We start from the raw sequence: 16,967 nt of genomic DNA, 5'->3' as shown, positions 1-16,967 counted from the left end.
CCGGTTCCGATGTCGAACCACGCTCAGCTGGAACCCGGTTTGTTTACCGCTTATTTTCCTCTTCCTTTCTTCCCTTCTTCAACGATTTCTTCTTGTACATAACCTATCTTGTAGGTTCTATGGGTTCAGCCCTTGACAAAGATGCGTTGTCTATAACAAGGACAGACTTTGGCTCTGGGGGAGCTCTGGCACTGTCGAAAAGCTTAAGGTTTAAGCGGATAGAATAAACTGATCTTCGGCTACATTCTGCAGCACTAGCAATTTAAGAGATGTTAGTTTATTGCTTCTTAACATATTACTAATAAATTGTATTTTAGACAGTGCAAGTCGTGGTGCCATTGTATGCTTTACTAGAGTGTCCTCGATATTTAATTATGTTTTGGAGATAAGAGTAGCGAGAATAGGTTAGATATTACACTATACATGGGAATTACATACGTATTAATTCATGGACAGTTTGATACCGTACAAACATTGTATCACTACCAACAATTATTCCGAGTCTAGCCATATATAGACTAGGGTTTTCTTGGCAGTATTTAAAACAAAGCAAAGAGTGTCCTGAGTGTGAAGGTGATTTTGCAATCTTCTGTATAACCAATATGTAAGGTTTGATATGTGGCATCTCCTGATTTCCGGCTTCCTTGGGCTGTTCGCGGCAAAATTTCCACCACAAAGTCGGTGCCTAACACCGTGCCACCCAGAGTTGTGTTTATCTGGTATGAAATTGAGATCTACATTACATGGCTCAATCGAATTATACGAGTATATACGAGTAGGTAATTTCCCAATATATCCGACGTCGGAGAGCGTGAGGCACTGAGGAACGGAATGTCTCACAATGGAATATTACTAGATACTTAGGGAGAGCACTGAGTCCTATCTCTTCCTAAGTCAAGTCCCTCGCCAATTGTCAACATATTCGCAGAGTTCATTACGCCGGTCCTCCTGATCCAATATACGTTGTGGTGTTTCTAGCCTTCAAGCTGCGAGGAGTCCCTGAAGCTTTAAATTTCAATTCTACAGACAGGACGAAAATGAACAGAGCTTTTCTTTTCTCGATGGCGCTCGCACTCGGCAGAGTGCTTGCTAATCGACCGTCGCAAGACAACGAGACGATCTTAGTCCTGGATCCCAAGCTCATCAACGCGCAGGTTCCCAACCCGGAGGATAGCCAGAAGTATTGGGCAGCAGTGGGCAAGCCCAGTCCCTATCTGAGCGAATATTACGGGCTGCACGTCCTCCATCCGGTGACCAAGGAAGATGTTGTTCGCGATTTCGCCACGCAGTCCCCGTCAGACAGTGGAGGAAACAGTCTGAGCCTGGACCTCGAGGGAGGTGGGAATGTGACTTTTCATTTTGTTAAACATCTTGCAAAGACAGATGGCACCATTGTTGACTCCGGCCACGACTACGCGTGGTTCCACGCCGCCGATGTCGACCACCTGCTATCATTACTTGATTCGTTCCATCTGATGCTGGAGCAGCGCGGGCTCGCAAGCAAATACCTGATATCGAATCCTCACCTGGACCTGGAAACGCGCGACATGGCATGTCTCACGGCATCAAACAGTCGCGTAGCCTTGACGGAAGACCCCGATCGATCCAAGTTCCATTCAGCGGGCCCTGATGCGCTGTTGGCGGTGCCTGATCCAGTCCATGGAGATCCCCAGCGCTACGCGGATATCCTGGACATCGTCCAGAATGAAACATTCGACTGGTTCGGGATCGAGATGTACGGACAAGACGTTCAATCCACCATCGATGCATTTCTCTCCGAGCCCGAAGGTTCGCCCTCTTTTATTGCGGCGAAGCAAAAGCTGCTCGACGTCTCGTGGACATATTTCCATGCCCTGGAGAAAACTCCCGAGGATAATTACTATTTACGTCTAATAGACATCTGCCGGAGGCGCCAGATTCGCGTCTATGGCATGGATATCGACATGGTGTACGATTTATTTGGCCATGGTGAGACGCCCTTCGGTAATATGGTTCGCAATTCGTTCTGGGTTCAGGCTCTTCCTTTATCAGGGAGGGGCATTCTGTTTGGTGGCTCAGAGCACTTCAAGGGTGCTCATCGTGTTCAGGGTCTCCCCTCTCTCTTCGTTCCAGATTTTCTTCCGTCCATTTACCGTGGTGAGAAGCTGCTGGTTTTCCCGAGCCAGTGAGCCACGAGTCTTCTTGGTGAGACTAAGATATCTAAGACATTACTACCAAATCTGACGCTGAGCTGGAATGGTGTCTGGGCAAACTTTTACCTCAGTGGCCATATTGCTCTATTTTTGTGTGAGAACGTTAGACCTTTAAAATATGTAGATTAATGCTTCAAGATATCATATTACTGGGGGGGCTATGCATAAAATGTGGTACATTATATGCACATCGATACCTTCGTTTGATTCATTGAATTCATTGTGATACTGATATTTAATGTCAAGAGTTTTCATCTGCCTACACAGATAAAATTTAAGTTGAATATACAAGACGTAGATGCAAATCAAGTACAAGCACGTATAATATTTCTTGCTGAGCATGTCTGGGTAAGCTCCGTATGTGTAGGCGAGCGGTGCAATGGATCAAAATACAAGTAAACGCACTGAGACGTATCCTCCGGTTATCCCCACAGCGTGCTGTTGCAGTCCTTGCGGAATGACTCAGAAATAGCTTCCTGCTGCTGCACAGGAATGCCATTTGATCGAGAGTGTAACCTCTAAATACAATCATTACTCATTAGTTTCCAGTGTATTATAAGTCCCATTTTAAAACCCAAACACTAGTATCCACTTGTTTTCTTCATTTCTATCTTCCTCGCCATTTCCACTATTCTCATGACCATTCTGCTCGGTATCCCCATTGTCTGTGTGTTTGCCTTCTTCAAGATCACACTTTGAAGGTTAAGACTATAATCCGGTTTATTTGGGGGGACAGCAGCTATTAAGACCCATATATCGAGAGCAAATCTGCTCCCTGTCTTAGAGGGAGTTCATCGTAAGGAACGACGCAGTCTGCTGGAATAGGTGGATAAAGAAGTATTGTAGTGTTTTCTCGGTATCATTTAACAAATACGTAGAAATTTTTGAAGGCGTCTCCGTTCGTATCTTTGACCGACGTGCCTTCAATCATGTCAGGCCAGAAGTAGCTCATATCATCTGTTTTCCAGGCTTGGACTTTAGCTTTTCAACTATGAGACTCGATCTCTATCCTTGCTTTGACTTTCTTCTTTCCGCCCCCATGCTCGCCGCCAGGTGGTTCGCAACCTGTCCCTCTAAGTTCTCACTAAGGTGATGACCCTAAAAACCTAACTGCTCTAGGCGAGCCATAATTTGGTATCATCATGGAAAGCCGGGAGGGTTACCAACAGTTTCTAGCAAATAGGCGCCAGAAATCTCAGTTGTTAATTAGTGGATTTCCTTACCTTCTGCTTCCAGACTCAGTATTCTTGTTCAGATACTCAATCGACAGGCTGGATGTCATGGGCTAAACCCAGTATGGTGCTCAGACTAAGGCCCTCACTACTATATAGGGTGCTAGATGCGACTGATGGAAGACCAGTCATCTTGTACGTTCTATATGGTCAAGTGGTTTTATCTCTACCAGCGCAAAGACAACCAAACCATGACACTGGAACAGTTAATTCTAGAAATGAACTTCTGTCTGGAAATTTGGCACAGTGGAGTAATTTGTAGAAATATTGAATCGAATACCATAGCTAGTAGTAGGAAGGTGATTTTCTGATGATTTGAATCGACGAAGATGATGATGATGATGATGATGGCTGTTTATATCACTTCATACAGAAGGATTGGGGGTAGCTTTTATACCTGAGCTCACGTGGGCAGATTACTACTGCAGAATTCAACATAATTTGAGTGTTGAAAGTAGTTTGATGCCTGGCAAAGCTAGTTCTGATTGCAGATGCTAATACTGCTCTTTACAACCGGTGTTAGTTAATATAATTCCAGGCTGGGTCAATAATAAGTCCAGATCTGTATTGCGGGGGAAAATAGTATTTGGGATTATATGAGGATAGACACGTAGCAGCTCTGTTCTTGGTTTAAAATACTGTATATAGTGTTGAGATCAAAGTAGGCTTATTCTTTCTTATGCAGTTTTGGCTCAAAGTACCAACTAGCAGTAGCGTATGAACTTATTAAGTTAATCAGGAACCAGGTCTATCAAAATATATGTGTGAAGATACGAGTAAAGACTCTGGTAAGGTAGACTTAGGATTTACTATTGGCGTGCTGTGGTTGTGTCACTGAATGATCACGTCTTTAATGATCAACAGTACGGTTGCTCTGCAGGTATAATAATAGCTAAAGCTATATAGACTTACTCTTAGATTCTCCGGTGCGCTTCTCATATGAGATTTGAGCAGCTCGAGATATGTTGAATAATCTCCTCGAAGTCGTGTAATCCAAAGACAATTACTGGCAGTTTGAGAGGGCACCAGAGTTACATGTAGATTGGACTGGCTGCATTAATTCTTACTAATAATAGTCTATCTTAAAAAGAGGACATAACACAAAATGCTAAAAGGAATGCATTCAATATTAACCTCCATGTGAAATGAAAGTAGATGGGCTCCACAAGAAACTATATCTCTAAATCTCCTGGCTAATGTCTGTCCAACTCCAGACAAGGAACATGGCTGCTTTGCCATCCATATCTAGCCCCTTGCTTCCTGAATGCCATCGCCTTTCATGGCCTGACTCTTGTCGACAGAGCTAGCCAGATTGGTGGTGCCATGAGTGACAGAGTCCTCATTATAGCCATTCTTCCCCGTGTTTAAGGTGCCACTGTTGTCATTGCTGGCACCACCACCGACGATACCAGTAACGGGGTCAGTTACATCACCCAGGACGTCAGTGAGAGGACCAAGACCACGCTTGCCTATGGATTTCTGGCATCCATTGCCTTTCATAGTCTGACTCTTGTCGTCACTGCTCAACACATTAACATCACCATGGGTGATACTGTCCTCGTTGTAGCCATGATCTCCTGTGTTTGCGGTGCCGCTGTTCTCGTTGTTGGCACCACCACCGACGATACCAGTAACGGGGTCAGTTACATCACCCAGGACGTCAGTGAGAGGACCAAGACCACGCTTGCCTATGGATGTCTGACATCCATTGCCTTTCATAGTCTGACTCTTGTCATCACTGCTCAACACATTAACATCACCATGGGTGATACTGTCCTCGTTGTAGCCATGATCTCCTGTGTTTGCGGTGCCGCTGTTGTCGTTGTTGGCACCACCACCGACGATACCAGTAACGGGGCCAGTTACATCACCCAGGACGTCAGTGAGAGAACCAAGACCACGCTTGCCTATGGATGTCTGACATCCATTGCCTTTCATAGTCTGACTCTTGTCATCACTGCTCAACACATTAACATCACCATGGGTGACACTATCCTCGTTGTAGCCATGATCTCCTGTGTTTGCGGTGCCGCTGTTCTCGTTGCTGACTTCCCAGGGTTTCCCTCTCCGTTGGAGAGCTGGATAGATGTTAGTGGCTTTGGGCTGGGGTTTTGGGTAACGAGAAAAACGTACAGGGATCAACAGGGACGGCGGCAACCAGTCCAGCTAGGGTAAGGGTGACAATAGCAGAAACTTTCATTTTGGCGATTTGGGAAAGAATGGAACTTGACGTGGTAGCAGTTTGACCGAGATAGATGCAGAGAATGTTCAACTGTGAATGATGAATAAAGGAGAAGCAGGAGTTGGGTATCCAAGGCTCTACTTATATCTTTATTCTTGTTGGCGATCCTTGAAAAATGCCTTGGCTACTTGTTATGGGGAAATAATTACGGAGTTGATGAACGATTTCCCCTTCGGTATTGCTAGAGTGATCGTCAAGCCATATTGAGATATGTCATATACATAGAACGCGATACACATATGCAAGGGGTTCGAAAGATGGGATAGTTCGAGATATTGCATGTGAGATGATGCCCTACATGTCATTTTAGTGCCAAAATGGCAAGGAGCTTCAACGTGCATAATATATTAGTTAAGGCTACGGTAAAAAGCCCATATAAGTAAAGAAAGCAGAATAGCCCAAAATTTGGAGTGAAATTTTGATTTTTCTTTAAAAATAATTATATTAATATGTAGCCTTTATGGTACTATCTCTAGTCACATAACTGCATAACTATTATAATTAGATAATATAGCCTTACTATCTCCCATTATTAGCAACTATGTATGGGAAAAGTTGACAACTAAGCAACGGTCTTGTGTGGGGAAGTTAAGCAAATTTGTATGGGAAGCCAAATTGGACAGCGTTTTTAATTGCTTGAGGCGGAATTTTGTTTAAACCAGACTCTGCCAGTACTCACCGCTTCTGCTGACCGCATATCTGCTTGCTCTCCGTGTGATTCTCTCTGCACTAGTAGAGATAAAAAACCCGACAGGGTACAAAACGACTGATATTTCGATCAGTCGCATCTAGCGCCCTATAGTAGGTAGCGAGGGCATCCTTCCTAGCCCGAGTAATACTCTGGGTTTAACCCGTGACACACCGCAGTTTGATCCCTATTCAGAATCTCGAGCTACGTCTTGTATTCCTTCTTTGTCTACCCATTTGTGATCTATTCAGTCCGATCGCTTCTCTGCCGGCTTGTACCTGATATTAGTACCCACTAGTCTGCCTGCCTCCCCTGACAAATAGGGGGTTTACTGTAATACTTCTCCGTGGTATACAGCTCGCATATTGGTATACAGACCAATCATGGCGTTTTCCCGAAGTCCATCAAACCTAAAATATGCTGTATTACTCCCAGACCTCCGATCCGCATATTACGATTCCCTAGTTTTATACAACCCACTATCTAGTGTCTAGTCGTTGTCGATCTATAAATGGCAGTGCTTTACTCTGTAGCATAGCCGCTGTTCATATGGTTGGAAGGCAACCAATTCCAGTATCCCAATTATGATATCTTCGAAAACCCAATAGGATAGGTATGTTCATTGAAAGTATCTCAAACTGGAGGAGTTCATGCAGCCAACCTGCACTTAATAATATTGAGGATAAAACACTGTTGACTCGATGCAGAAACTATTGATTTGTTCAGCAAAATATTTTGGTCTGACGTGGAGCGTACTGATGTTTTTTAATACTTCATTATTGTTTTCTGTACCTAGCATTTTGTGCGATAGGTAGGAAACGTTCTTATAGAAGCCTCTTGCAATTATAGTAGGATACAAGGATGAATAGCGTCGGGGAGACCAAGAGAGGGTGGTATCCGATGAGGAAGTCACATGGTGCGGCATTAAAGGAAGCAAGACGCGTAGAAAAAGCCCCTCTACTCCGTGCAAGCGATTCTTTCATTTACTGCTACCTAATGTCTATCTACTGCCCCTATGTCATCGCTATCTACTTACAGAACCTGCCATTATGGCAGTTGTCAATGAGCAAATCAGTCAAAAAACCGAAAACTAGCCTAACTTTTCTCCACCATATGCATCGATAATGAATAGTATATCCGGTGAGTAATTCCCGTATTTCTGTGCGCTTTACCCTCGTCGATCTGTTTCCCTGACCATTACATTTGGACCAGGGAAAGCTATCGTTAAGGAAGCGTGGGTATCACACCCTCGGATTTCTCCCCACGTCCTCCGACATGCTGCTTCGCATGTAGACGACGGAAGAAGACACGCTTGGCCAGTTTCCAGGCCTCAACGCCCGCAAAGAAGAGTATGGCCTCGACAAATACAATTCCCCACTCCCAGGTGATCGACGTGTGTTTGAACACAACGTGGTTAATTACGGGGATGTACAGAATAGGGAAGATGGTGATCCAACCGAACATGATCGACCAGAATAGGAATTTGTTGCGCCACACGTCATACATCCACTGTGTGAAATACTTCTTGGACTTGGGTTGCATGCGGAAGAAGGATCGTCGCAGATTTACCATCTCCCAGGCCAGGAAGAGTGCAAACCATGTCAGACAGACAAATGTTGTCGCCCGAGCCCGGAATACTAGCTCACAATCATCGCTGTAGTCCCGATTGCAGCCACGGGCAAGATTGCCGTCGCCAAATCCCCACACACGCACCGAGAATGCGGACAGACACAATGCCGCCGTCCAGAGGCCGTAAACCAAGGTATCGATGATCACCTCCCAGGTGAAGATGCCCTGCTTGGTTTGTGGAGGTCGATCCATGATGTCGGGGGCAGCCACTTCCATTCCAAGCCCCATATCGGGCAAGCCTGACGTGATCATGATGATCCAGAGGATCTCAACCGGGGCCAAGGGGAACACAGACTGGCCATCATGATCCTTGAATGCCAATCCGATCAGCAACGTACAGGCCTGGGCGATGTTCTCGGCCAGCAGGTGCAGAACGAATTTTTGGATATTGTCAAAGATACGACGACCTTCCTCCACGGCATTCAGGATAGATGCAAAATTATCGTCCGTGAGGATAATGTCTGAAGCATCCTTAGCAACGTCCGATCCAGCCTGTCCCATAGCGATGCCAACGTCCGCATGCTTGAGCGAAGGCGAATCATTTACTCCATCGCCAGTCATGGCTGCAAAGAGCCCACGCCGGTGCAACGCGTCAATCATGCGGACTTTGGTTTGGGGAGCACATCGTGCAATAACCAAGGGAAGTGTGGGAAGGGCGTCCACCTCGTCATCAGAAAGTTTGTCAAATTGGCTGGCAGTCATAACCATGGCGTCCGCAACATCAGCAGCCACCATGCTAAGGTCGGCAGGGACAATTCCAACCTGCTGCGCAATTGCCTTAGCTGTTCCAGGGTGGTCTCCAGTCACCATATGCACTGCAATACCCGCTCGGAAACATGCTTTGATGGAATCCGCAGTCTCCGGGCGTGGGGGATCGTACAGGCCAATGAGTCCGAGGAAGCAGAGATCCCTCTCAACCTCTTCCCGCTCAATTTCCGATCCTTCAAGCAACCGGGTTTTCTCCTCGTATGGCCGGTGCGCCAATGCCAACACACGGAGACCCATTTTGGCAAGCTCTTCCATGTTCTGGAAGATTTGGTTGCGATGGTCGTCCGTCATAGGGGTGGGCGAGTCCTGGTCCCAGATGACGGTGGTACAGGTGTCAACAATGCGCTCAACCGCGCCTTTGGTGAACACCATAGAGCGTTCTTCCTGGGGAGTGACTTTGGTGAAAACCACAGACATCTTCTTGATCGTGGAGTCAAAAGGAAATTCGGCCTTCTGATGCCACACAGCATCTTCACCCTTTGTCCAGCGGTCCCGATTCCAGTTGAACCTGGAGGCGAACACTTCGATGGCGATCTCGGTAGGCTCACCTCGGGCACTCCATTCACCGGTTTCAGCTTTATACACATGAGACAAATTGGCCATGGACGCTACGTCCAGGAAGTCTTCGAGCTGGCGGTTTCCAGAAACAAGCCCCTCTACACTCTCGGCCGGGGGCCCTTCTTTTTCTTTCTCAAACTTCACGGGAGACAGTGGGGTGAAGGTCACATCGCCAATTGTGGGATTGAAAGGGTCATTAGACGTTCCCACCGAGTACGTGCCCCGGGAGGGGATCCATGCCTTCTTCACAACCATTTTACCCTGGGTTAAAGTACCCGTCTTATCTGAACAGATATCCGTGACCGCGCCCAAAGCCTCAAGGGAATCAAGCTTTCGCACAATCACGTTTCGCTCGACCATACGTTTGGTTCCAACAGCCATTGTGATAGTGAGGACAACGACCAAGCAAGCCGGGATCATACTGAGACCAGTACCGACAGCGTACAAGATCACCTCGTTGCTGCTACTAAAACGATTGGCCGCCATGACAATAATGGCGAAGAGTACAGCAACTCCAAACAAAAGAATGGCCAGTTTAGAGAGCTTTCTCTGCAATGGAGTTCCCACGTTGATACCCAAGAAGCGACCGACGGCGTCAGTCCCCGTTAGGGTCCAAGCTTGGACATACCATCGCTTCTTAGTCTCACCATTAGGGCCTCGCTTGACAGGACGCCGTTTGGAGTTGGCACCACGGAGTGCGGCAGCAATCGAACCGATCTCGGTGGCCATGCCTGTTCCGATAACAACACCACGGGCACGGCCCCTGGTCACAGTACTAGAGCTGTACGCGATATTGAGGCGATCTCCTGGCCCAGTGTCCTCTTTGAAAGTGGTATCACATTCTTTGGTGACCGGGAGGGATTCACCGGTGAGCAGAGCTTCGTCGGTGTCAAAATTAACTGCCTCGACCAATCTGAAGCAGTTAGTCTCTTACTCTTTTCTTCTCTATCTTTCGTTTTTTTCTTTCTGCACCAAGATGGCTGGACTAAGGAACTTACCTGAGGTCAGCCGGCACAGTATCACCTGTCTTCAACTCGACCATGTCGCCGGGTACGATATCAGTGGAAGGAACCGAGAAGGTATGACCTCCTCTGGAGACCGTACCCGTCGGCGAGCTCAGTGAGTGCAGAGACTCCATGGTCTTTTCCGCAGCATATTCCTGGAAGAAGCCGACGACGATATTCAGGATGATGACGGCACAAATGACGCCGCCTTCAATCCACGATTTGATTCCAAAACTGACTGCCATGGCCAGTATGAGCACCTACAACGACGAATTGGATCAGATTCTGGGAGTTCTTATACAAAAGGACGTTGAAAACATAAGAAAGTGGGTCCCTTAACTAGCATCATTGCGTTGGCGACCTGGCGCACGAGGATCTTGATAACGGACACCCCCTCGCCATCGTCCAGCTTGTTAGCTCCATACTGCTGGAGACGACGCTGGGCTTCATCATCACTGAGGCCTTCGTCGACTCTGGTCCCCAGCTCCTTGATGACCACATCGTAGGGGAGGGTATGCGCCGGCTGGCTCAAGAGCGAGCCTGGCATCCCAGAACCTGTACTCTGCTTTTCGTCACTCATCGGCAAGGTCACCAATGGCTGCAGAAGTCCTAATGGAAGATGGAAAAGAAAAGGCGGAGTTTTCAGTCGCCATGGAGGGGTACCGACCGGCTTTTAAGTCCAGCCCATTCCACTCCCAACGGGGCAGAGCCAAGATGGTTGGCATAGACTACGAGTGCCCCGAAGGTGGTAATCGCTGGTTAGCACTATCTATGGGGAAACCTGCTGGATGGCTCCTCCAATCATAGCGACAGAGGTGGAAAACGCCACCCTCACGTGTGTCCTCTACGCCAATAAAAGGCGGCGAGCGCCAAGGATTCCTCCCAGATGCCAAGCAACTGCCTTCGGGTGGACGAATCCGGGGATAGCAACGGACCCACGCCGAGAGCATACGGATTTTCCCAGTTTCGCCAATACGACGCCGTCTCTAGACTCTCTCTCCGCTTAACAGATCGTCGCCTTGGGCTTCTCGGCATACGCGAGTGAGTTCTACGGTACCTGATCGTTATGGTTGACAATTTTACCGGAACGGGCGGCTGCGTTTCCTGTCTGGTATCCAGCAGGAGGCCACCACTCTGACAAAATGTGACACAGCATATATTACACCGAAGTTTTCATGTGGGGAATCCTTGCGGCTGGAATGTTCGGAGAAGAATCCCTGCGACGACCCCGCAGGCGGGCGGGCTGAAGGCATCGCCAGCCGGGATTCCTCAAATTACAAATGCCCATTGAGTTCACCTTGAAATCATTGCATGTTTGGATTTTACTTTGCATCCGTGTGAAACCGATCCTTTCCAATGATGCCTGCCGTCCTGTGTAACCCAACGTTTCAAGCAAGCACTGTGTGATATGGAAGGCGGAGGGTTTCTGTATGCCCATGGATGATTTATTGCTTTTGTGACTTGCATATTTGCTGCTAAGCTGTCACCATGTATTGAGGAGTCCAATGCTCGTATGTCGAGGTAGAAGTCGGAAAAGACGTGCTACTAATGAGGCCGGGCAAGTAATTTCTAGTGCGGAGTACGGAGTATATGTAGCAGGGATCCTCAATTTTTGGTTCTCGAATGGTCTTTACTACGTATTCCTATCTCGGCAATTGTCTTACCGTAAGAGCAGGACTGCACACGTGACGAGTGCGCCGCATCAGGAAAGACAAGCTCGAGCGACTATTTATAGCAACACAGTACTGGAATCTTCAAGGATTTCCAGGGTGATTCAAGCTTAATGAGGTATTCTCCATTAAGGAACTTTATCAACTGTAGAAGATCTGCAGCATAGCAGCATAGATTGTCTTCACGATTGCGACCCAAGGATATTGGGAACTGGGTTAGGGCCCAGGCGGTGAGGCCTCAGGCTTTTCGGCTCCGACTTCCCCCCGCAACTTCAACTGCCGCTGATATCGTCGTCAGCCATCCCAGCTCCCCCCTGAATCCCGCCAAAATGAAGATTCTCTACATCGGAGTAGGTCTCTGTCGACTGTGGCATACGAAATTGTATCTGACCTTCCTACCCCCTAGGTCCTACACAATGGCCAGCAGCCCGCCGTGGAACTGTGTTCCGAGCGCGAGTTGAGCAGCTACTCGCGTTTTACCCGGAACAGCATCAGCGAGTTCATGACCATGTTCAGCAAGACGGTGGCCGAGCGGACGAAACAGGGCCAGAGACAGGATATCGAAGAGCAAGGCAAGTCGTACCATTTTCCCGGTCGCATCTCTATTCTATCCCGCCCCCTTTATCTACGAAGCTAACCGCCACCTTGGCTGTAGATTTCACATTCCATGTTTACGCGCGGACCCAGAACATCGCCGGAGTCATCATCAGCGACAAAGAATATCCGTCTCTGGCGGCCCATCAGATCTTGTCCAAGACTCTGGACGAGTTCCTTTCCCAACACCCCAACGCAGAGACCTCCCGGAGCCCCGTGAGCTTTCCGCCTCTGAGAATCTACATCACGTCGTACCAGGATCCGCAGGAGGTGGACAGCATCATGAAGATCCAGAAGGAACTGGACGAGACGAAGATCGTCCTTCACAAGACTATTGAGAGTGTGAGTTATATTTATATCCAGATGGGGTATCCTGATGGGGGCTACTGCTGACATGGCTGCTGTCTAGGTGCTTGAACGAGGCGAGAAAATCGACGACCTGGTGTCCAAGAGTGAAGGATTGAGTGCACAGAGCAAGATGTTTTATACCTCCGCTAAGAAGCAGAATTCATGCTGCGTTATCTGCTAGGTGATGCACTTACTGGATTTCAGACGTATGCTTGCGGATTTACTTGGCGTTGTTGTTGTTATTGTTTTTTTTTTTTTTTTCCCTGCTTCTGTCTTCATTTTATCCAGCATCTTTCGCATTTATGTTGCTTCACGCACATGTTCACAGGAGGAAGTGTGTTGGTGATTTGGCTCGATCATGAAAGGTGGCCTTGCATTGGGGATACCTCAGGCAACCACTGACTTAGAGTTAATACGAATGTATTCCTCTACCGTTTTCTATTTGGCTGCTGATGATTTGTTTGAAGAGTGTCCACGTAGGGCCTAAGACTGTTGTATGCCCGATGCTCGGGTTTGACCTGTACAGCAGACCCCGTGTACGTGTTCTCGATAAGTGATGAGTGGATCCAGGCACGAATCTGCACTGACAGGTTGACGAGGGATTTACCAACGAGCGCAAGTGTCGGTCATTTGTGTAATGCGTTCAATCTACCAGGCACTTAGAAGTCGTCGGCAATGGCTCAACATAACCGATCCGACTCATCTTCGACCGGGTTTCCCCGCGAAGGACTATATTTTGATCAGTTTAGCATCAGAGCGGATCATGCGGAGTTAGGGCATCTAGGGCATGCTTCTTAGGGCAACTCCACCCGCCACCGCCATTTCTTTTCTAGAATGCCATCTCAGAGCGCTGAAATGAAAGTCTTACCGTCTTAGTGCTGGATCTCTCGGTATGGCAGCCATTCATGCTCCATCCGAATCCACCCATGGTACCCGGCTTCCCGGGCCGGTCGTGTACCATTGGCCGGCACCGCCGATGCTCCATATTGCTTTGCAGTGTCTGAGTGTAGTATCTTAGTATGAGGAGGATAGATGCACAGTGGGAATAGTCGTCATTGCTGTAGGAGTACCGTTTCGACACTCATATAGGCTATAGCCCCTCCTTACCTGTCTCTCGTTCTGATCCCATCTCTCCGCATTTCACTCCTTGTTCACTCCTTTTTCTAGCAATTCAGCGTAGGTTTGTCTCGTATTCTCTCGAATGGGATTCTTAAGTCTAACAAAATATAGATAGATTTCGTTTGTTTCTCCTTCGTTTATCGCGCTCGACATTATACCAGACCTACCATCGAGACCTTTCTTCCCCACCCCTGGGATGACCGTTTGACTTAGAAGACTTAGAACAGTAATATAGAATGGACCAAGATCTCCCCATCAAGCAGGCATTGCCCTTCAACATGCAACGAAACCGGCTTGCCGAGTTCTTGAGCGCAGATGTCTTGGTTGCTGCAGGTTCGGCAACATTGATTACTCCTGCTGTCATGATTCTGGACCGACTCGTCGTCGAGAAATCCTCGCATAATCAACCTCTCCTCCCTGCATTTCGGCGTCACCTATGGCTCTCCATCACGCAGCCCGCCACCTTCCTCACCTCTCGTCCCAGTCTCCTGGTCTGGTCTCTCTACACGGCTACCTTCGCCACGGCCAACGCCTCCGAGACCATCCTAAGCCAGGTCTTCCCTCACATTGACCACGCCATCGCCGGAACCACCACCTTCCTCTCCACATTCTTCGTCAACTCCTCCGTGGGCATCTGGAAAGACATCAAATTCGCCCAACTCTTCGGCCATGCCGCTTCCTCCTCCGCTGCCAAATCCACCCCATCCGCATCTGCACCTGCATCCCAAAGCAAGATTCTCCGCTCCGTCACCCGCTCGATCCCTTTATCAACCTACACAGCGTTCCTCCTGCGCGACGGACTGACCATCTTCGGCTCCTTCAGCCTCCCCGCCATGGTCTCCGCGTCCATCCCGGACTCCATCGCCTCCGCCGAATACCTGAAGATCCTGATCGCGCAGCTCGCCATCCCCGCCTCCATCCAACTGATCAGCACCCCGATCCACCTCCTAGGACTGGACCTGTATAACCGTCCGACGAAGCTCCCCACACGGGACCGTCTGTCGCGTGTCAGTCGGGACTGGATCGGGGCGTCGCTCACGCGCATGTGTCGTATCATCCCGGCCTTTGGGATCGGCGGGTTCGTTAATACAGAAGGTCGAGCTTTTCTTCATGAGCAGCTCCGACTGTATGAGGAGTATGACGAATGAGCCACTCCCGCGTATACGTATCGTATACTAGTTACGTACAGTATGGTCGAATCATGAATGCAGTGGCGATGCCCGGATGGATCCACTTTATCTAGGGTTGGATACCCTAACTACCGGAATAGGAACTCCCCACCTCGCCGTGACCGGGCCGGTTCTGGCCTCCGGTTAAACTGAAGGCTGAACGACGGGTAGAAACGGTCTGAGACTGATTTCTGAGATTATCTTACTCTGTATGCTACGGAGTACGGGGCAACTAACTATGTAGATAGATAGATGAGTAGACTATACTAGATTAATCGATACTGAATAAACTTGCTGCGCCGGTAACCTTATTGTGCCCCACTGATCAGTCTACCTTGTATTATAAGAGAAGAGAGTAATAACTTGCCGTCTGTCTTCTATTTTTGTATTCCTAGAATGACAGGATTTGGGATGTACTGATTGTCCTCTGCCCGACGGGGAAAAGCTTCTCTGTATTGTAAGGGGTTCAAATATTAGATGGGCGTAAATTCTGCAGTAAGAAATTGGTTGATATTGCCCTCACAAATTTATTAAGCATTTCTCCCGACTCATTGCTGATCCCGACGCACCATATATACCTTCAGTATGACATTGCCTTTTCGTGGCGAAGAATTTCGACTTCAGTGTGCTGCATTCTAGGATGGATAACTCCTCTGGTACGGGACAAAGCTATACAGAGAATGTGCGTCCAATTGCGAAAAAGCCCAATTCACGCCCTCAAGCCACCACATCCGGTCTAGACCCAGCAGATTATGGGTGACCAACAAGGGGCAACGTGTGACAGGGACACAGCCTCAGCCTTGTCTGGGGTTGTTCACTTTCAAAATTTCGGCCCAATGCTGTATAATTACTTTGCTTTCTCTTTTGCCGTTCGTATTAAGTCCCCTTTTGACGTCGGAAACGGTGTTAGCGTCGAACAATATACGAAATGGAGCCAATGACCGCATCGAAAGACAGGCATGCCTTTGCAACATGCAGATGGACCATCGGCTGGAAGACACCAACCTTGATGGCAGCGTCATTTGCTCTCCGTATGATATTGGCTTTCTATCAACCGATATTGGCAATGCGATAATACCTAATACAGCCCTCGTTATTGCCATCGCACATGACATTTTTGCGGGTATTTATCTGAGTAGATATATCAAAATTAAAACTCATACTTACTATGTTTCTTGGAAATTATCATTATAAAATCTAAGTTGGTCTATTTTACCCCTCATAGAATAAATTCAGCTACTTTCAGCAGTGCCCAAGAAGCCAGAAATTTTACCACACTCTTGGTAGCTCCTCAAATAGTTATATGTACTTACCAACCGTATAGATGCCAACGCCTTTTGAAACTGATCAACGTCGTACATGTTTGCCGGGGCGCACATTTTACATAAGCCGTGTCTGCTGTCCCTGGAACTTAATCCATCCATCAACAGGCGTATATATAGGGCAGGCCGCGGTCCAGGCAAGGGACATCTGGTTTAGGAGGTAGTAGCTCTCACCAGCTGCGCTCTCCTTGCATCCAACCCATCGGTGAATATCCCAGCCAGTATCAAGGAGGGATTCACCAAGCACGGGAAAAAAATACTTCGGGACTTGTTCCGATCAAGCTCTTTTGTCGAATAGCCAGAATGAACCCATCGTCAAGATGGATTTCGGCTAGTTGACGCAGGAGAATAGTATGAAATGGGATGAGACGGAGCGTGAGTTATAGAATATGAATGAGTAGAGAGTGGCCAAGTGTCTAGCATCGAAGAGAA

The 16,967-nt window shown here is 47.9% G+C and overlaps 5 protein-coding genes across 5 annotated transcripts; 3 read left to right on the top strand and 2 right to left on the bottom strand.

Annotated features, from left to right (window-relative positions):
* Positions 1-1,037: 1,037 nt before the first annotated feature.
* On the top strand, positions 1,038-2,168 carry ATNIH1004_004791 (uncharacterized protein; the record flags this gene model as incomplete). Its single annotated transcript, XM_033569459.1, has 1 exon — positions 1,038-2,168. One exon carries the CDS (start codon positions 1,038-1,040, stop codon positions 2,166-2,168), a length of 1,131 nt encoding a protein of 376 aa, XP_033428265.1.
* Positions 2,169-4,669: 2,501 nt separating this feature from the next.
* Positions 4,670-5,624, bottom strand: ATNIH1004_004790 (uncharacterized protein; the record flags this gene model as incomplete). Its single annotated transcript, XM_033569458.1, has 2 exons — positions 4,670-5,502; positions 5,558-5,624. 2 exons carry the CDS (start codon positions 5,622-5,624, stop codon positions 4,670-4,672), a joined length of 900 nt encoding a protein of 299 aa, XP_033428264.1.
* Positions 5,625-7,578: 1,954 nt separating this feature from the next.
* On the bottom strand, positions 7,579-10,893 carry ATNIH1004_004789 (cation-translocating P-type ATPase; the record flags this gene model as incomplete). Its single annotated transcript, XM_033569457.1, has 3 exons — positions 7,579-10,222; positions 10,308-10,573; positions 10,654-10,893. 3 exons carry the CDS (start codon positions 10,891-10,893, stop codon positions 7,579-7,581), a joined length of 3,150 nt encoding a protein of 1,049 aa, XP_033428263.1.
* A 1,419-nt stretch (positions 10,894-12,312) lies between these two features.
* On the top strand, positions 12,313-13,106 carry YKT6 (palmitoyltransferase YKT6; the record flags this gene model as incomplete). The annotated part of the gene is made up of 4 exons (XM_033569456.1): positions 12,313-12,333; positions 12,390-12,576; positions 12,639-12,919; positions 12,987-13,106. The coding sequence occupies 4 exons, from the start codon at positions 12,313-12,315 to the stop codon at positions 13,104-13,106; spliced, it is 609 nt and encodes a 202-aa protein (XP_033428262.1).
* Positions 13,107-14,280: 1,174 nt separating this feature from the next.
* On the top strand, positions 14,281-15,192 carry ATNIH1004_004787 (uncharacterized protein; the record flags this gene model as incomplete). Its single annotated transcript, XM_033569455.1, has 1 exon — positions 14,281-15,192. The coding sequence occupies one exon, from the start codon at positions 14,281-14,283 to the stop codon at positions 15,190-15,192; it is 912 nt and encodes a 303-aa protein (XP_033428261.1).
* Between the last annotated feature and the right edge of the window lie 1,775 nt (positions 15,193-16,967).

This window comes from Aspergillus tanneri (genome assembly GCF_003426965.1).
Source record: "Aspergillus tanneri strain NIH1004 chromosome Unknown AapTan_3_pilon_pilon_pilon, whole genome shotgun sequence".
NCBI classification, from domain to species: domain Eukaryota; kingdom Fungi; phylum Ascomycota; class Eurotiomycetes; order Eurotiales; family Aspergillaceae; genus Aspergillus; species Aspergillus tanneri.
Note: the sequence above shows the minus strand (reverse complement) of the source record. Positions and strands in the feature narration are given on the sequence as shown.